Source organism: Rhinopithecus bieti, unplaced genomic scaffold, assembly GCF_001698545.2.
Source record: "Rhinopithecus bieti isolate Rb0 unplaced genomic scaffold, ASM169854v2 scaffold_38981, whole genome shotgun sequence".
In the NCBI taxonomy this organism is placed as follows: Eukaryota; Metazoa; Chordata; class Mammalia; order Primates; family Cercopithecidae; genus Rhinopithecus; species Rhinopithecus bieti.
This window is the reverse complement of record NW_016819573.1, coordinates 1,158,686-1,180,278: the sequence shown is the minus strand read 5'-3', so window position 1 is coordinate 1,180,278 and position 21,593 is coordinate 1,158,686. Positions and strand designations below refer to the sequence as shown.

The 21,593-nt window shown below is 42.5% G+C and overlaps 1 protein-coding gene across 1 annotated transcript in view; it reads right to left on the bottom strand.

Annotated features, from left to right (window-relative positions):
• CTNNBL1 (catenin beta like 1) overlaps nt 1-21,593 on the bottom strand; it is a 179,065-nt gene that overhangs the window by 57,747 nt on the left and 99,725 nt on the right. The window contains exon 11 of the mRNA XM_017859113.1: nt 12,268-12,449. Within this exon, the coding sequence (XP_017714602.1) occupies nt 12,268-12,449 (182 nt within the window). The remainder of the gene's footprint in view (nt 1-12,267; nt 12,450-21,593) is intronic.

Here is a 21,593-nt window from a genome sequence, read left to right as displayed (position 1 = left end):
CATCTTTTTTCACAATTTAAAATTTTCTACATGAGTTTATTTTATTCATACTCAGATAAAGCAATAAAGCTGTGTTGAACAAGCCTTCCCCAAAGACCCACCATTCAAAAATCTTCCAGTGGCACAGAGAGAAAGTAAAAAGCGTGCTTACTAAGGCTTGTGCTGTAAGAATTCTGGCCAGTAGCTCTCAACACTAGCTGGGCAACAGAATCCAGAGCCCCTACCTCCTTTTTTTCTTTCATTATTCTCTTTTTATAGAAGGATCTGGAGCTTTTTAAAAATATAGATGCTTGGAGCCCCAGTCCTCAGAATTGTTGGAGGAGGGACATGTATTTTGTCAAAGTTCTTTAGGTGATAACTGATCAGTCAGGGTAGAAACTACATATTTATGTCTCATTCTCAGGAGGGGGACGACAGGGAGAAAGGCCAGAATGCTAAGGGAAGTGTTTACCTAAAGGCACGTAACTTTGCAGGGTAACCAAGCAGGGAATGGTTAGGAGCAGAAACTGAAGGCTGAGCAGTGCTGGGCATCAGGTATGGGAGACCATGAGTAGAATGGATACAGTGGGTACATAGACACATCTTAAGGTCTGAAGGCCAAGAAGAGGCACACAAAGTGAGGCAGGGCAAAATGTTTGGGATTGAGAGATGAAGGTTATTTATGCAGTACTGGGGCCAAGACTACTGACAGCTTAAGACACTGAAGAGAAAAGACACCAAACAGTTTAAATTAGTCCCACTATAGGTTAGCAACCTTAATTTATGATTTAAAAACCAAAACAAACCAAAAACAGAAGAGCACTGCTTGTGATTCAGTTTTTTTTTTTTTTTTTTTTTTTGAGACGGAGTCTCGCTCTATCGCCCAGGCTGGAGTGCAGTGGCCTGATCTCAGCTCACTGCAAGCTCCGCCTCCCGGGTTCACGCCATTCTCCCGCCTCAGCCTCCCGAGTAGCTGGGACTACAGGCGCCCGCCACCTCGCCCGGCTAGTTTTTTGTATTTTAGTAGAGACGGGGTTTCACTGGGTTAGCCAGGATGGTCTCGATCTCCTGACCTCGTGATCCGCCCGTCTCGGCCTCCCAAAGTGCTGGGATTACAGGCTTGAGCCACCGCGCCCGGCCATGATTCAGTTTTTGGAAGCTGCAGGAAAATCCCAGGTTCAGTTCCTAGGAAGGCCAGGTACTAGCTGTGTGACCTTCAGAAAATGACAAGTTATCTGGGCCTCAGTGTTCTCATCTATAAAGTATGGGTAATAATACACAGCTTATAGGGTTATTGTGAGGATTAGGTGAAATGAGCTAATATATTTAAAAGCCTATTAGCGGACAAAGAACAAAAAAAGCCCCCAAATGGCAACATTAGGAAGCATAGCCCAGTAAAGATTAAGTGTTCACTTTTAATAAACCAGATCCCACAGTTAATTACTTCCTAGTTTCTAAGTTATTTTCCCATTTTGGCACCACTTACAAATGCTGGAGAAATAACTAAAGGAGTCTGGCTATTTCTCTACTTTTGTTTCTACATTGCTGGCATTTGTTTTATCTATAAAAGAGATATACTATACCCTAAACTATTTCTATAAAACTTAGTCAAGATTACAAATGAAAACTAACAGAGTCATACTGACACAATAACAGAGCATCAATGGAAAATTCTACTTCTAAAATAAGAATTCTGTTAACGCTGCCCCTAAAAAGCCAAGTTTCTACCAGGCAAAATGAAAACACAAAAGAAAACCGGAGAGATAAGTGTTTCTCCTTCATCCTCCCCAACCGAGCCCTCAATATCAAAACTGAATTTGGGCTAATTAGCCGAAACTATCAAAATAACTGAAATTAGTACTATACCTATGACCTGTAAAACTCTGGGAGAGTCCTCTGTCAGCACAGCATGGTTAAAATAGCCCAACACCAATGACTACTAACACCTAATGAACACTTACTAGGTACTAGGGCACCAGTACTGTCCTCAACACTGTCCAGAGATTAACTAAGTCAATCTTTGCAATAGCTCTACAGGTCCTTCCAGGTCTGGCTTCTGCTTACAACTATCTAATCTCCATACTCTCTTCAGCAAGGACTGGTACCAGACTGGTCTCAGAGGATGCTCCTGTGGAACTTGGTAAAAATACAGATTCATTGACTTTTTGCAGACTGCTGGAATCAGAAACTCTGAGAAGACATCCTTAACATTTCCATGAGATTCCTGATGATTCTGATGGTCAGCTAGGTTTAAGGCTCACTGCAGTTTGCCCCTCCCAACTTTTTTTTTTTTTTTTTTTTAAATACATGCTGCTTTTTCCATTGACTTTCCTTTACCTGGCTAACTTTTACCAAAGGTTTGGCTCAGGGGGCCACATTCCTAGGGTGGGGCTGTTTCTAATCACCCACTCTCACTACCCAGGTCGGACGGGGAGCCCCTCCTGTGCTCCCACAGTGCCTCATACTTCCTTCTACATCTTGATCTTGTAACATAAATGCAGGTTTCTGTGTCTGTCTTCCCAGCTGAGCTGTCAGCTCATTCACCTTACATTTTTACCTCGTAACAGAAATGCAGGCTTCTATGTCTCCCTAGCTAGGCTGTGTGAGCCTGTTTACCTTCTAACTACAGCACCAAGCCTGACACAAAGCAGGGACTAGTGGTTTGTTTAATATAAGAATGAATGAAGCCTCACTGACCTACCTTTGGGGCATCTATCCATAGAAATAGACCCTCTGCAAGGGCAGTGTAAAATGGGAGCTTCAAACTGAAACAGAAGAGTCTGGTACCTATTTGAAGACATAATGAATTTGAAAAGGGCTAGCATAACCAGAATGGTAACTGAGGGTCCAGGGTAATATGCCATCATGCAAAACAGTGGCTGTCCCGTTTCCCAAGAAGCCCCTGTTACGACCCAGTCTATCCACACATAAAGTCCTGGGTCACAGCTGGGCTTCATACCCACAAAAGGCAAGAGGTTTATATCCTGCATGTAAACATGAAAACTGGAAGAGGTAGGGACCCATTCTATTTTTGAAAGAAGGCAAATGTGCAATAACTATATTACCATATTGAATGCTGACCTGCTAGACACTACATCAGACACTTATGATCATTATTTGTCACAAAACATTCTAAGAAAGGTTTTATCAGGCTTATTTGACTGAGGAGGAATTCAAGGTCCAGAGAGAAGAAATAACTTGCCCAAGGCCACTAGCTAGCTTGTGGATAGAGCTGGGTATGAAATCAGGCCTATCTGCCTACAAAAGCAATCTGCCTTCTATGACTCTGTGCTGCCTCTGGATTACCAACCAGAAAACCACTGGAGCCACCCTGGTGTTGGAAGAAGCTTTAGAAGTAGACCTAGGCTGAAATTTTGCTCTGTCACTAATGTGCTAAACGGTATTTTGGTAACTGACAAACTCTCTGAAACTCACCTGTGAAAAGAAGACAGAAATGCCTAATTCATAAAGGTACTTATGTGCACCTGTAAAGCCCTGAGGCTTAGTAGACAGATGCCCAATAAATGTGAAGTGACCATTCATCAGTTTTCCCCACTCCCTCGAAAGAGAACAGTTGCTTCCAGAATGGCAAATTCATCCTGTCTCACTGTCTTCTTCAATGGCAAACAGCTATGCTGTGCTCTACTTGGGAAAGACCTGTGGGTAAATCCTTAATATGACTTGAACCAGTTAACAAACCAGATGTGCACCACTCAAAATCATCCCCTCAAGCCTGACGAAAGGAACCCCAGATCCAAACACATTGTTTATTTCAGCATCCCTACATTTTGTCATCTGAGGTCAGGAATAAGACAAGCAGCTGGAGGGAAAGAAAAGGAATTGATCCAGAAACTATTCAATTATAAGATTTTCAAATAGCAACAAAAAACAACAGCAAGACATTTTCATCCTTATTTAACATAAATTGCTGCTAGTACATGGCTTAATGCCATCCTTAAATACTGTTCACTCTTCACTGGCTTATTGTTCTGACCACTATAACCAACTCTGTGATTATCAAGCTTAGAGAATACAAATATGGGCACACGGGTGGTGGGGGCAGCCTCTGAATCCTCTGTTTATAGGTTAGACAGAGGAGAAATAGGGACCTGAGATTCCTTGGTATATCCTCTCAGGGAAGGTTTTTATCTTGTATTCCACATAGAACTGGCAAGTTTACAGCCGGCCTCTAGGACTGGTAGATTCAGGAAGGAAAAGAATTTCTTCTGGCAAGTACTTCTAAAATTACCAACATAGAAGGAGGAGGAATACAAATTGGAAACTCATCCTCATTCCAGCCACTAATACTAATGAAACAGGGTCTATGCTAAGCACTTGATCTGTATTATTTATTTAATCTTCACTTGTCACCCTTATAAGATAGATCCTAAGAATAACTCAATTTTACAACAGAAAAAATTACAGGCTCAGAGAGGTTAAGCAACTTTTCCAAAGTCACACAGCTGGTAAATGACAGAACCAGGACACCAACCTAAGTCCTGTCTTAATCCAAAACCCATGTTCTTCATCATCCATATCACAATAACTAGCTATACATGCCGAGTGCCCACTGTTGCCTCTGCCATTCCTTCCCTGGCATAATAATGAAATACTATTTATCCTTTGAAGAGTGCTCAAATGTTATCTCATCTCTTAAGCCTTCCCAGAATCCCTAAGGATACTCCTTTCTCTGGGCTTCTTCAACCACTAGTGGGACATTTATTATAGTGTGGTGTCTGGAGTCGGTATTAAAACGATCTAAACCAACATTTATCAACCCAGCTGTTATGGTCTAGATGTGGTTTATCCCCACCAAAACTCATGTTGAAATTTCACTGTCGATGTAATGGTGTTGAGAGGTGGTGAAAACTTTACAAGGCATCTGGCTATGCGAGATCCACCCTCACAAAGGGATTAACGTAGTCTGGTGGGAATGAAGCAAGTCTTGCTCTTGCTGGACTAGATTACTTACCACGAGAAGGTTGTTATAAAGCAAGTCTGTCTCTTGTGCTTGCTATCTGCACACAATCATTTCCCTTTTTGCCTTCCACCATGAGTTGACGCAGCACGAGGCCCTCACCAGATGGGCTGCCTGATCTTGGACTTCCCAGCTTCCAGAATTGTGAGCCAAATGAACTACTTTTTTTTATACATTATGCAGTCTCAGGTATTCTGTTATAGCAACACAAAATGGACTAAGATACCCCCGACATTGTGTTAGATTTGCATCAGTTACTTCAAATAATTCTTACCCAAGAAGGTAGGTATTAATTTTGATCTTAAAGATAAACAAATAAACAAACATATATTGAAAACTACTACAGGTCAGATGCTGAGCAGCCTTATGGTAGAACCATAAATTGGTTAACTCATTAACAACACTCTGACTTTCATAATGCTCTTAATGACTAGCATGTGTCTCATGTTGATTATAACCAGTACATGACACAAAGGTGTTAAATAAATTCATTTATTCATTCACTCAATATTTACTGAGCACCTACCATGCACCAAGCACTATGATAGGCGGTAGAAATACCACACAACAATTTCATCAAGTTATTTTGCCATCTGCTCCTGATAACTTCTATAATTTGAAACGGTAAGAGTCCCTACCACTACGATGACTTGTCAAAGCACCAAGGTCTTCTGATCAAGAACTCCTGACTATGAGCAATTCAGAGAAGAGCAGGCTAGTCTGGACCCATGACAACAAATAACAAAGGCAATGACTTTGTGAAATGAGTGTGACATTTGTGATCAGGAGCTGAGGAAGGACCTGACTCCCAATTTAGCCACTTACCCACTGTATGACCTAAAGCCATGATTTCAGTGAGTCTCACAATGACCCCATCTTCAGAATGAGAAATAACACCAAGCTTGAGGGGCCACTGTAAGGCTCAAACACGATCAGATGTGTAAAGACACTCCTACAGGTGCTGAATATAGGGAATAACACATGAACATATTGGCTGAAATTCTAATGTCTTTTTGTTTCAGTCTGTACCATAATCTCCCTCCTATCAGAAGTGTCTTCATCTGTAAGCATTTCTGTTCTTGTGTTCCCTCTAACAATGAAATATTCTTGCTGAGTATGTCTTTGTAATTGTAATATAGTTTTGTGGTAAATATCTATAAAATTGCTTTTTCCCCATGTCTGTTTTCCTCCTTCTTCAAACTGTAACTTTGCTGAGGGTTGGGAGTCTCTCCTACCTGGGTGGTAACTTTGAGAGGACATGAGAATTGGGAGACTAAAGCAGACAGACTTAAGATTGCAGCGAAGTTCAGGAGAGATGATGAGGGCAGAGACAGCGGCAATGAAAAGGACTGGTTAAGAGATTTTCTAAGGTGAATTCATAGGGCTGATGATCAATGACACATGGGGAATATTAGAGTTAAGCATGGCATGTTGATTTCCACAGGGGGTGGTGGGAAGGAGGCTGGTACCATTTACCAAGCAGAAAAGATGATGGCAGTGAAGGAATGGTTTTGAACAAGCTGAGTTTGAATATCTGGTGCTGTCTGCTGATTATTAGCTGTGTCAACCAGAGTTTGGGAGTGAGAACTAGATTGAAGATCTGGGAGTCAATGGCAGATAGATGAAGGTTAAAGCTGCAGGAGTAGATGAGATCACCCAAGGAGAATGCATGGAAGGAAAAAAAGGGAACTAGGGGAAGACACTGCCAATCTATTCAAAAACAAATGCCTGAGGGCCAGGCAGAGGAAAAGGATCTGGAGATGGAATACTAGGAAGAGCAGTCTCCCCCAGGGCAAGCACTGTATTCGGTTCCTTGTCTCCACTGGACCTGTCACATACTAGGTCTCTGTTATATTTTGAACATAGCAGGAGCCCCAGTAAAAGCTGGCCTCAAACAACGCCATGTCATTACAGCCCAGCACGAAGACTTTTAAAAATGTTTCATTTTGTCTATGTTGGCTAAACTCCCTTCTTTTCTGACTGCAGGAAAAGTTTTGCCATTTCCTTCTTCTAATCCTAGGAGGCGGCGTGGGAGCTCTGACCCGACTTCCTCTCTATTAGGAAGATACACAAGGCAGCTGCATGCTAGCTGTATGCTACCTGACATGTGGAGTACACCGGAATCACTTATAATTCTTTGCTGATGACAGAAAAGTATTCTAAAGCACTGACCTATTATCAACTGCTGTCACTGCTGAAAAGGTAAAAATGCGTGTATATACCTAGCATGCACACCACACACCTACACGCTGCTCACTGGCTCACCCCCTTAAAGCTCTTAACAGCCTCCAGGGGAACTATGTTAAAACAGTGCAATTAACTAGAACTGCTACAAACTCAATAACTCACATACCTAATGAAGCAATACGAGGAAAACTGGACTTATTTTAATAAGAATTTTAAAAAGAGACAAGAGGTAAAGGTCAGATGCCATTTCTGGATCCCACCTCTTTTCTTCTTCCACCTCTTCTCTTTTTCCCTCCTATTCTGAAGCAGTTAATACCAAGGAGACAATATATACTGTGCTATTCTTTTAAAACCAAGGAGGCAGCCAATCATGCTCGTGCACCTAAGGGCAAATCATTTCTTTCCAACCCACCCCCCAAGCTTAGTGCCTGCCCTGATCTATTTCTGAAGGTTTTATTATGCAAACCTGAATGGATTTCAATTACAGTAATTCTTTTCCTTCCCCATCCCAAATCACAAAAGAGGAACTAAATTACTGGCATTCCAGGTTGTATGGGCAGTTTTGCTTTTACTCCCCTCTTTAGAGTCGCCCTAATCTAGAAACTCGCGTCTCTCAAACCCTTCCGTTGGTTTGGGAACACAGCTGTTTGTGTGTCACTCACTACTTAGCATAGCTTGACTCCTCACATTCCCATCAATAATGGATTTGCCCATTTGCCCACAGTTATCATGGAGCAATTAGACCACAGGCCAGTAAAACCGACCTACCCTCTCCTGGTCCTCCCACAGTAGAGGTGTGTGCATTTTCTCTGCCTGGCCATCCCCACGGGTATGTGTGACTAAAGCCAGGGTGGGCAGAGGTAGAGACAGTTTAAGGTCTCTTACGGTGCCTGCTTTATTCTGGGGCCTATGCTAAGCATCTACATGTCATCTCATCTGACTCTTGCAAACACCCTTCATGGTAGATTCTAGCCTCATTATTTTACAGATAGGACAAGTGCAGCCCAGGGAGCTTAGGAACTTGCCCAAGATGGCACAACTGATAAGCAGCAGATCCATCTGTACCACCTCAGGCTGCACTGTGACTTTGGGAGTCAGGGGAAGGCCCTAGGAGGTGACAGGGGCTATGACTGGACCAGGATGGACTTCAAGAGGCAAACCAGGATGTGTGATATTTTGGAGGGACCAAATAGATGCCCCTTTTTCAACTAAGATGGACTCTAAGGTTAAGGAAATAAATGTTACCTACAGGTGGAGGGTTCGGGGCTCAGCTGGCAGAGTAACTCCCTGCATTGCCATGGCTACAAGAAAAAAACACCCTCTTGTGAAACTCCCTAACAATATCAGGCAAATTATCAGACCTCTCCTAACTCTGACTGGACAGAGGATTGGCTCTGCATTCTCTTCTGATAAGCAACTGCAGACTTCAACTAGCTCAGGGAGACTGTACACCAACTTTGTGTCTTACAGTTCACCTTTTGACATAAAGAGCCAAATGCTACCTCATTTCAATGTTAAAACCCCGCCCCAGAGTGAACGCGGGATGTGTTACATGTTTACCCACTGCGCATGCACTTGACTCCTCTCATAATATGTGTAATTTTCCCCCCAAAACTGCTGAATGTGTATGACTCTATTGTCTAATACAGACCTTCTGAGGTCTAAAACCCAACCTGCCCTTTTGCTTTTTGAAGACAGAGCACTGCTGGTACATGCCACAGACTGTCTCTTCCTAGTTTACAAACTCCTATCATCAATAAACCTCTCCTTTCTGCTAGTTAGCCATCCTGGTGCTCCCATGGACAACAGCGACAAGCCCCTGAAGCTTCACAAGAAAGAAAGGGAAGAGTGTGGGGTAGCTCTCTAGAGCTTCTGGACTGGCGAGCTGATTCCCAGGCCTCAGTGCTCCACCACCTAGGAGCTGGGCTACCCCTAGGTGCCTGTCACAGGGTGGCCTTGCCTGTAGGGAAAGTCTGTGTACAGCAAAGCTCTTAAGCGTGTGGCTCTAAAGTGGGGGTTCTGCCATAATCTCCAAGCCAATGTGACAGAGTAAAACTTAGGGCTAACAACCCACTCATTTCAGCTTCCAAACAAGCTGGGGAAACACCATTCACTCTATGTGTATGACTGACTGACAACCATCAATCTGAACTGAAATCAACTGTATTGACTTCAACCTTGTCAGTTTCTGAGGAAAGCCCCAAACCCATGTTTGTCCTCAATGAGCCTTTCAGGGAAATGGCTGTTCATTACACAGTCAAGAAACATTTACTGTGCATCTACCTCATGCCAAGCACCATGGGACCAGGCAATGGGATCTAGAGGTGACAAGGCCATTGGTTCCATAATTTCAAGGGCTATGAAGGCAGAGTCCTGAGACCAAGAGTCCACTGAACAGAAGGTTCTATCCTAGTCTAGGGGTTCATGACATGCTTCCCTGAGAAAGTGACATCAAAACTAAGGACCAAGCTAGGCCCAGTGGTTCATGTCTATAATCTAATCCCAGCACTTTGGGAGGCCAAGGCGGGCGGATCACTTGAGGTCAGGAGTTCAAGACCAGCCTGGCCAACAGGGTGAAATCCCATCTCTAATAAAAACACAAAAAGTAGCTGGGCACGGTGGCAGGTGCCTGTAGTCCCAGCTACTCAGGAGGTTGAGGCAGGAGAATCAGTTGAACCTGGGAGGTGGAGGCTGCAGTGAGCCGAGATCATATCATTGCACTCCAGCCTGGGCACCAGAGTGAGACTCTGTCTCAAAAATAAAAAAGAAAAAAAGAAAAACTAAGGATCAAGGATAACCAAAAGATAGCCAGGCAGACAGGTCAGAGAAAATCACTGCACATGGAGGGAAGAGCATGGTGGAAGCCCGGGGGCAGGAATGAGCTGGGCACACCCACCAGTGTTCCTGATGCTCTGGGACCACTGTGCTCTAGCTTAGCACACAAATCTGGCCCACTTACGTGAGAAGGGCTGGCACACAGAGGCCAACGAAGAGCACAGTCTTACCCAGAGGATAGGACAAAAAAAACCATGCACAGTATGCACCGCTCTGCTCCGCCTCCATTCTCACTTGGCCATTCATGGCCGAAGGTCGGTTTGCAGGAGTGGCAGCGGCTGGCAGGGGTGGCAGGAGTGGAGGGCCATGCTTTCTTCTTGGGGTTCACTTCTGCTGTCTGGGTGCTGGTCCACTCAGGACGCAGAGCACATCCTCCCCAGCCATTACAGCCCAAACATGCCATCTAGGAGATGTCTTACCAAGTCATTGCCCTCACTAACATAATGCTATCACATTCCTAATGCAGGTACTCTAAAGCAAATGTACTGTTACCAGCAGGCCACCGGGCACATTTTTTCAGAAGAAAAGTAGTTGCTCACTGAATCTGTCACTTCCTCCTCTTCTCAGTGCCATGCCAACAGAGCAGGAACCTGCTAAGGTCTGTTTTCCTTCACACTCTCTTCCAGCACACTCAAGATGCAGCCTCAGGTCTCTCAGTGGAACCCCGCAGGTCAGCCACAGCATTGACCCTGAGGAGTGTCCTGGCTCACAGGCAACCCTGACAACCAGGGCTTGTTCCTGAGAATCTGAAGGTGAGGCTATCAGAGCTTCTAGTTCACTAGTCCACTTCCCTCATCTTATAGACCAGAAAGGAAAATGTAGTGCAGGGAAGTTAAGCCAAGGTTCCAAAGTCACACAGCTAGTTAGCTGCAGAACCCACGGCTCGGTTGCTTTCTCAGTTCATCTCCTTTAAAAAAAAAAAAAGATAAGGATGCTACCAATACTTCATAGGTTGTGAGTTTTAAATATGATAGCCAATAGTGCAGCCGGGCCAGGAAACTGGCAGGCTTTCAAAGAATGGTGACTGTCTGAAAAGTTTATCTTCTAGATCTCCAAGACCCCCTCCATTCCCTCTCCCAGGGACTCATTTTGCTGAATTTTCAGCGGGGAAAATCTAGCATGGGGTTAACATATTTATAGCTAGTGTTTGGTCAAAACGAGTTAAACTGAAGTCTCTACTTGTTCTCAGGTCTCTAGGCCACAGTATTTGCAAGGCCAGTTCCTCCTTTGCTCCAGCCAGATTTCCTGTTGTCTCTGGAGAGTTGATTTGATAGAGAAGGTATCACTGAAGGTAACCACTGAAGGTAGGTCACACTACCTTCCCTTTAGCCACTCCAAGTTGGGAGAGACTAAGCCAAGTCAATTGGAAAAGAGAGAGGTGGGAGTTCTCAAACTTTTGTCTACGAGGGTGAGGAATACAAAAGATCCTGCAGATACCCATGCCAATTCCACCCAGCACTGACAAAAAAAAAAAGCCTCCTAAACCATGGGATGAACATTGCTTCTGAGAAGACAACCAAATGAGCCAGTCAGCTCAGCTTCTCCTCCTCTCTCAATACACTACCTCCCCACTCCTCTCCACCCGCTCCCCACACTTTAAAATAACCATCCAACCATGTAAATTCCCTGGTGCAAGTGTCTGCCAGGCTCCAGCAGAACTGTCAATGCTCATAAATCCCTGGCCTTCCAGATTGCACTGTGGCTATTTATTGGGGAGAGGGCTGCAGCAGGCCACTAGACAACAGCAGGAAGAGACTGGCCTAGCAGTAACTACTCCAGTTACAGCGTTGCAATTCATGGCAGCATTTTGCTGGGAGTGTGCACCATCAGGGAGGAGAAACATAAAAGGGGGAATCTGGGCTGTAAATAGTTTATTTCAGCAATTCCTGATGTTGGCTGAATCACACTTTAGTACAGAAATACATGAAAGCACTACTCTGGAGGTGACATGTGTTGCCACCTCATTACTCTTTTCAAAAGGGTCTTCCATCAGAGAGACACCTCGCTACAAATGATAGTGAAGAAAACAAAACCCTCACACACAGACTTATTAACAGTCCAGAAGGAAATGGAACCACCAGGATTCAAACAAGCAGAGAACTGGTGTAACAAAGGCTATCAGTCACCTGGGGTCTCGTTTTCACTCATGAAAAATAAGAAAATAGTAAGAAGAAGGTAGCACTCTTCCTCTCTACCCCCCAAACACATCAGAATTTTTCAAAGTAGTTCACATTTCCCTATTTCTCCTAACGCACCTACATTAGGCTGACTCGTCCAGTGAACCCTACCTTCGTGTTCCTTCTCAGTGGTTCCCACTTTCTTGATCTTCCTGGGAGATTTCATAAAGAGGGGAAAGATGGTTCGTAAGCCAAGAATGTCAACAAACTTATGGCAGTTGTCTGTGCCTTCGGGGCCAATCATGGCATGGTCCAGCACTTTCAGGGCACTGCTCCTGGAGATCTTCTTTTCCCTGTGAACAAAAGAGGTTTCAGATGAGGTATTTCATGGGGAAATTATAGTGCTTAGGAAAAAAAAAAGGTATTTGCCGCCGTACACATTGTATATCTAAATGGAAATATTACATACTTGTCAACAATTAGGAGAAGACATCTACAATAGGGTGGACAAATTCTTACGGTCAGAATGATAAACATTAAAGGCAATACTCAAAATTCTTTATGAAGCATTACCACAATTACACATGAAAGATGTACATTAAAAATGACTGGAAAGAGATTAAAATTATAAGAGATTATTTCATGGTGTTGAGATTGCAGACATTTCATTATTCTTTTTTCTTTAACAGCTTTATTGAGACAATTCACATACTATACAATTTCTACCATTTGAAATGTACCACTCAATGGGTTTTAGTATATTCACAGATATGTCAGCTACCACCACAATTATAAAACATTTTAATTACCCTGAGAAGAAACCACCTACTCTTATCACCCCCTACCCTCTTCTTCCCATCCCGGCCCTAAGCAACCACTGATGTACATCCTGTTTACAGATTTGCCTATTCTACACATTTCATGTAAGTAGATACCATATATTACGTGTTCTCTTACGACTGGCTTCTTTCACTTGGCAATGTTTTCAAGGTTCATCCACATTGTAGCACGTATCAGTACTTCATCCCTTTTTACTGCCGAATAACACATGCCACAATTGGTCCATTTATCAGTTGAGGGACATTTGGTTTGTTTCCACCCTTTGGCTATTATGAATAATGCTGCTATCAACATTGTTTCCTTAGTTTCATTTTTGGATTGCTCATTGCAAGTGAATAGAAATAAAATTGTTTTATTTCCTGCAAACTTGCTAAACTTGTTTGTTAGTTCTAATAATCTTCTAGTAGATTCCTTAGGATTTTCTATATATATTATGTTAACTGCAAACAGTTTTACCTCTTCCTTTTTAATAAAGATGCCTCTTATTCCATTTTATTGCCTAATTGCCCTGGCTAGAACCTCCAGGACAATGCCCAGTAGCAGTGATGAGGGTGAAAATCCTTGTCCTTGTCTTAGGGGGAAAACATCCACTCTTTCACCATGAAGTAGGATGTTAGCTATGGGTTTTTTGCAGAAGCTCTTCATCAATGGTTAAATAAGTTCTCTTCTATTCCTAGCTGAACTGTTGGTATCAAAGAATGTTGGGTTGTGTCAGATGCTTTTCTGCATCTTATTTTCCTTTTCCTGTATCTCAGTTTCTCATTTTCCATAATGAACATGTAGAATTAAAAAAGATAAACTATTTTCAAGAAAAAAAAAAAAAGGTGTTTTCCTCTTGAAGCAAAAGGTCATAGAATAATAGTGCCACTGGCTGCTATTCTTGCAGATACTTCCCTAGGGATTATAATTTTTCTACAATCTTAAATTTTTTTTTTTAAATACTCTGAAGTAGAGAGAAGCAAGTCAGTCATTTCCTATCTTGCTACAGCTGGTAAATAAACCAAACCAATATGCAATATTTACTGAGCACTTACTTAGCACTGTAATAGGCACAAGAGAAAACAGTAAGAAATGGGTTCTGCTTCCAAAAAAGAAGCTAAATCTGGAGAGACCAGAGTAACATGAAAGGATCAGAGAAAAGTATAAATCAGCATATAATTTTCCCCCATGTATTATTCAATCTACAAATATTTACTGGATAACTCTCACATGATTGGGAAAGACTGCGTCCCGGTTCTCAAGCAATTTACATTCTCACGGCAGGAGACAAAAGAGAAATTGAGATACTTGATAATGGTTAGTGTCAAGGAAATAAAACAAGGCCATGTGAAGGAATGACTGGCGTGGATCTCTTAGATTCAGTTATTAAGGAAAGCCTCCTAAGGAGTCACATTGTGTTGAGAACTGAGTGATAAGATGAATCAGTCATGTACATTTTAGGGGCAAAACAGCATTCAAGACAGGAGGAACAGCAAGCACAGAGGTCCTGAAATAGAAATGAGCTGTAGACAGGCAACTGGTGTGTTTGAGAAACACCAAGGAGCAGAGTGTTCCTAGATTCGTTCAGGGAGGGAAAGATGGGCTGTATCAAAGGCTGTCACAAGAAGGCATCCAAGTGAAGAAGTGATTCCAGGAGTCACTTCTGGAATGCAATTCAACATGTTGGTTCTGAGATTGTCATGTGTTACATTCAAGTGAGAGGGACAAATTACATGTACTTGGAAGAGTGTGGGGAAAGGATAATCTATATGTAAATATTTAAAATAAATGAACAAATAACTAGGTAACAAAATAATAAGTTAAGTACAGTGGGCACACAAGCAAGGAATACTTTAGTCAGAGGAAGGAGACAGTTTCTGAAGAGATTCCAGCCTGTCAAAAGAGCAAAAGAAACGGCCACCAGATTCCACCATCAGGAAGCCACTAGCAACCTTCCAGAAAGCAGCGGTAGGGCAGAAGTGGAGCGAAAAGTAAAAGGAGGTGAGAAAGTAAGAGGGGTGAGTGTAGGTTACGCCTTAGTAAAGCCTGGAGGAGGAACCCCATCAGTTTGAGAGGGAAGCCGGGTCGAAATTTTTTTAAACTACTATTTTTAAGAATAGCCAATGGTGATGAGGACACCAAAGATAAACAAGGGAGAAATAAACAGCTGGAAGGAAGTGACTGGTCTTGCAAGAGAAGACAGTACTCATCAAAAACGGGGTAATAACCCAGAGCCTTTCATCCAATTTCTCGTGTGAAAGCCAAAGAAAATGAATCAGAAATAATATCCCCTTTGGACAGTCTTTTGTAGACACAACACTATTAAAACACTGCACTATTAAAGTGCTACTGCTCACAAAGAGTGCTATCCTGGGTCAGACTAGCCAGCCAGGACTGGGTCCCAACAGTGGAGGAAAGGAGAGTAGGTACAAAGCTTGCTGACAATGGCCCTTGGAGCTACAGGCCATCCTAGTTTACTCAGGACTGTCCCACTGAAAGTACCACATCCCAGGACTCCTCAATCCTGGGCAAAGAGAGAGAGCTGGCCATCCTACTTCATGCTAACCTATTCCCATCTTTATTTCCCTTGTGGATCAATCAAAACAATACAAAGATTCACAAATGCCCGTGAATCCAACTATTGAGTTTCAAAGAAAAAAGGCATATACTATTGAGTGTATGTCTTTATGCAGCAGGCATAATGCTAGCTGCTAGGAACTATAAGGTCTTTAAGCGATTTAAGAAGAGGTAAATAAAAATGCTTTCAAAAGTCTGAAGCAATGGAAATTAAGTCCAAGATGATGAGAAGAGGAGATAATTTGCCTTATCTGGGAGAAGTCAGTCAAGGTGCCAAATGGCAGGTAACTTCTGCACCAAGTCTAAGGAATGAGTATTTGCCAGGCAGAGAAGGAAGAGCGAGGACACTGTTGGGAGTGACGGGTGTACAGCATGTGCAAAGGTGTGTGCAGCCGGTAGGAGCGTGCCAGCCAGGGAACTAGAGGTAGTTCCAAATGGCCAGTGGTGGAAGATAACTGAGGAGAGGCGGCGAGGAACACGGTCATGACAGGCTCCACAGGTGCTGTCGGGGAACCCAGGCTCCATCCTGTAGATGTTGAGAAGGAGTGAGAATTTCAAATAAGGGAGGGCCCTGGACAGATACATTTTAGAAGGCTTAATCCAGCAGCAGTGTGAAGAAGGGATGGGAATGACAGCACTTGGGGGTAAGGGAGGACAGTTAGGAGACTCTGGCAACAACAAAAATGAGAAATGACCAAAGGTTCTGACTATGGCAATGGTATGAAAAAGGCCTATTTCAGAAAAGCATGAAATCTTCAATATGAGAAGCCAGGTAAACAAGGCTCCAAATTCAGTAGGAAGGAATTTTTTGTATTACAATGGAAATTCCAACAGAAACTTGTTTTCACTGCCGCTGGATTTTAGCATCTTACAAACTTGAATTTATAAAGGTCATGACTAGGGCAGATAACCATGTGAGCAAAATTTAGGAAATTGAGATATAATATCTGTATTGTTTAGTCACTCAGGAAAAGGCCTCTTGAAATGAATGGCGGTCATAAAATAGAGCGCCTTCAGTTACCATTCAGCATACGCTCAAACCATTTCACAAATAACACAGAACTGTTTGAAATACAATTCAAAAGATTCTGGTGCAGCCAAGTCTCTTTTTTTTTTTTTTTTTTTTTTTTTTCTCCTGCCTAAGCAAATTCAACAAACAAAAGATTTTAAAAGTAAAATCCTTCTTCAGGTAGGCAGTGTAAGACACGTTTAGAGGGGGCAGTAATTGCATATTGATCACCATTTAGGCAAGCAGCATGGAGGTGAACTTTGGAATATTCACTGGGCTTGAGTTCAGGCTTTTAGCAATCAATAGCTGTTTGGCCTGACTTTCTTGGGTTGACTTTATTTGAAATATTTATTCTACTGGAGGACAAGTAGTTTATCTTAGTCTTGTCTGGGTTCATCAGGCTGTCGATCACGCCAGGACCAATGTGAATGCTAGCCTCTATAAAACTGGGGGGTTGTGGGAAATGGCTGAGAGTCATCCACTGCTCCCTATTCTGCTAACAGTGAGCCTTCTGATGTGGGAGAAAACGTTTTCTGTTGTAGTTTTAATTAGCTTATTCTTCTTTATTATGCAAAAACACTTTTGCTATAAACATAGATTCTGAGTATGATTTTCTTTGTTCATTTGTTCCCTCATCAAATATTTATGAGGTACCTAGCAGGTGCCAGTTATTAAGTCCAGGATGCAGACTAGGCACAGCTCATTGCTCCCAAGGAGTCTGGTCCACAGGGGAGACAGATATGCAGAGAATAGGCAGACTGAGAAAAGCTAAGTCCTATGGTGGAGGTATATACAAAGCAGAGAGTGAATGCGGGAAGAAGGGCTGACCATGTCTGAGTCAGGGAGGACTCACAAAGGAGATGATGCCTGAACCAAGCTTCAGGGGATGTTTTTCTTGGATAGGCAAAGAGGGAGAGGGTATTTTACGCAGAAGGAAACAAGAGCGCATGCAAAGACATGCATAACATGGGACATTCAGGGAAGTGGAGCATGGTACTGCTAGAATATAAAGAGTAAGAGGGGCAGCAGCAAAACATAAGACAGGCTGACTTCTGTGTGTAGGAAAGATTATGCTTGCCACAGTGTGTTGGACAGTGATGGGGACAGGGGAGCAGAAGAAGGAAGAGAGAAACAATATTAGAGGCAGAAAGACTGGTAAGAAAGGCGGGGGTGCAAAGGGTTGAGCTCTGATTGAACCTGAGATGCCTGTGGAACACGGCAGTGATGTCCAGCTTGAACTTATATGTCTGAAGTCCAGGAATGAAGTTACCAACAGGGACAATTTTGAAAGAGTCATCAAATCTATGTGCAGTAATTAATCCATGGTGTGAATAAGATTACCCTGGGAGGGCACAGAAAATATTCAGAACAGAAGACTAGGACCCTGAAGGAAACTTATTTGAAGGACAAATGAAAGAGGTAAAATCCTCTCCTTTCCCAGATAAGGGAGAATGAATAATTTAAAAGAAAAAAAAAAAAAAAAAAAGCAACAAGGTGTTCTTTAAAAGATTCTGTGAACCAAAACTAATCCTGGCAAGAAATCTGGATAATGTCACATGAGATCATATTTTGTTTGCTTTACAATGTGCATGATAAAGTTCACTTACATTACACAGCCTGAAATATAAGATCACTTTACAGGATCCAGGATTTCTATGAATAAGACAGTAAGATCAATAGGACCACAGCCAGAGGGTGGGGTGGGTGGAAAAAGAAAAACAGAAACAAAAAATAAATAAACAATAAATATGACCACAGGCAATTTCAAGTGACTAATATGATATCACTAAATGCAGTGACAGGAAGAGATGTGCACCATAAGCTCTCATGAACCTACATGAGCCGGCTCCAACACATCACCGCTTGTATCACACCCCTGCCACCAGAGACCTCACACTTGGCCATGTGACTGTGTATGACCAATAAACTGTGAATGTTAGTAACGTGCACTTCAGAGGAGAAGTTTTAAGACTTATTGCATTACGTGGTCTCTTCCCTGCACCATGAGATAGGCATGTACCATGAAGCCCTGCTCCTTCAGCCCAAGTCCTGAAATAAAGAAGGTGTAGAGCTGAGCTTCTGATGGCCAGTGATGAATGAACTAAACACCTGTCATTGATAGTCCTTGAAATTTTGGGCTTGTTATTCCACAAATAACAATGTTATGACTGATGCCTGATACGTGATAGAGCAAAGTTGCTAAATATAAGATCAATACACAAAAGTTAATTGCGTTACTATCCATCAGGAATAAAGAATAAGAAAACGTAGTTTAAAAAGTGTCATATAGTGCTGGACTTCCACTCTGGGCCAAAATGGGGTAACAAGGACTAGGTTTACATCCTCCCTAACCCTGAAAGTTAAAAAAAAAAAAAAAAAAAGATGAACAAAACAATGCTTTTTAGACACTTTACATCAGGAGGATAACACATGCAATAAGCCCAACTGACTGCCTGGAGAGTTTCCAGGCCTTGGAGAGGGGAGGAGACAGAGCTAGGAGTCCGGGCAGACCAATGCAGCTAGAGTTCACAGGGCAGAGGACTAGAGCAAAGAGCTGCACAGAGGTCTGCAGAGGGCCCCTTCCAGTCTCCAGTACTGACAAGCGCAAGCATGTGAGGAAACTAATCACTGCCGCAGAGAGAAGCTGCCTAAGAGAAGTAGGAAAAGACAATCCTAGAGCTCACAGAGGGCCAGGAATAGTTTGTATTCCCACCAGTTACGGTAGAAAAACCTTATTAATTCACAGTGCACCTGGCGGAGTATTCAGACGGGTAGTGCTTCAGTAGTGAGGCATTATTAGCCATAGACTAATCTGGTCCTGCTTAACAGAGCTTAAAGGTAAGTCTCAAAACGACCAAACTATTTCCAAGTAACTTTATATCTTAGAACAAAGCTCCAGAACATTTACAGAAATACTCCTCCAAAAATAAAAAAAAATTCAACATCTAACAAGGTAAAATTCACAATATTTGAATTTCCATAAAAAATTACTAGGGATTCAAAGAAGGAACATATGACCCACAGAGAGGGGAAAAAAAATCATCAGTAAAAATAACACAGGTGACAGAATTAGAAGACAAAGAGGGTAAAAGCATAATTATAACTACAATTGATACATAAAATGCAGAAGGTCGAGAAAAGCTTCAGCATGTTAACTAAAAACATAGAAAAAAAGACCAAACTGAGCATCTACAGAGGAAAAATACAGTAGATGAGATTAACACTGCAGAAGAAACGGAAGACTGAACTTGAGGACGCAACGATAGAAACTGTCCAAAATAAAGCACAAAGAATAAAGAATACAGGACAAAATGAACAAATCATCAGTGAACTGTAGTTGGGAAATTTCAAATGGCCTAATATACATGGAATGATTTTATAATATACAATTTATAATTATATAATAATTTATAATTATATCACATACATATAATTATACTCCCTGAAAGGTCGATGGGGGCAGGAAAAATGTTTGAAAACTATAACTGTCCAACCTGGGCAACATGGCAAAACTGTATTTCTACTAAAAATATATTTTTTAAATTAGCTGGGCACAGTGGGGCATGCCTGTGTAGTCCCAGCTACTTGAAAGGCTGAGGTGGGAGGATCGTTTGAGGCCAAGAGGAGGAGGCAGAGACTTCAGTGAGCTGAGACTGCATCACTGCATGCCAGCCTGGGCAACAGAGTGGGACCTTGTCTCAAAAAATAATAATAAAATAAAAACTAAATTGTATATATATACATACCTATAACTGAGAAATGTCAACCTGTGATTAAAACTATAAACGCAGAGATCCAGAGCTCAACAAAACTCAAACACCAGAGACGTGGAAAACACCAAGGCACATCATAAACTCAAAACCAATGAGAAAGAGAACATCCCAAAAACAGCCAGGAAAAAGGCACAAATTACATATAGAGTAACACACATATGAATGATGGGAGACTTCTCATGGAAAACCAAGAAAGCCAGAAGCCAGTGGAGCAACTGAAAGTATCGAAAGGAAAACAAAACAAAACAAAAACACCCAGAAAAACCCTATCAACTTAGAAAGCAATACCTGGTGACAATATATTTCAAAGATGAAGGCAGTCAGGCATGGTGGTTCACGCCTGTAATCCCAGCACTTTGGGAGACTGAGGTAGGAAGATCACTTGGGGCCAGGAGGTCAAGACCGCCCTGGGCAACATGGGGAGACCCCGTCCCTACTTAAAGTACAAAAAAAAATTAGCCAGGCATGGTGGTGGGTACCTGTAATCCCAGCTACTCAAGAAGCCGAGGCAGAAGAATCGCTTGAACCTGGGAGGTAGAGGTTGTAGCGAGCCAAGATCGTACCACTGCACTCCAGCTTCAGTGACAGAGCGAGACTATCTCAAAAATAAACAAACAAAAAACCAAAAAGCAAAAACAGTCAGGTGTGGTGGTGTATGCCTGTAATCCCAGCTACTCAGGAGGCTGAGGCCCAGCAATCGCTTGAAACCGGGAGGTAGAGGTTGTAGTGAGCTAAGATTGTGCCACTGCACTCCAGCCTGGGTGACAGAGCAAGACTGTGTCTCAAAAGAGAAGAAAAAGATGAAGGCAAATTTTTTTCAGTCATACATAGCTGACAGAAGTCATCACCAGTAGACCAGCACTACCAGAGATGTTAAAGGAAGTCATTTAGGCAGAAGGAAACTGACGCCAGATGGAAATCTGGGTCTACACAAAGGAATGAAGAGCAAGTAAAATGACAAATAACTAGGTGAATAAAAAAGACTTTTTCTTTATTTTTGAAAATCTCTTTTAAAAAGATAACTAACCATTTGGCCGGGCACGGTGGCTCACGCCTGCAATCCCAGCACTTCGGGAGGCCAAGGCAGGTGGATCATGAAGTCAGGAGTTCAAGACCAGCCTGGCCAACATGGTGAAAACCCGTCTCTACCAAAAATACAAAAATTAGCTGGGCGTGGTGGTGCACACTTGTAGTCCCAGCTACTCGGGAGGCTGAGGCAGGAGAATCGTTTGAACCCTGGAGGCAGAGGTTGCAGTGATCTGAGATCACACCACTGTACTCCAGCCTGGGTGACAGAGTGAGACTGTGTCTCAAAAAAA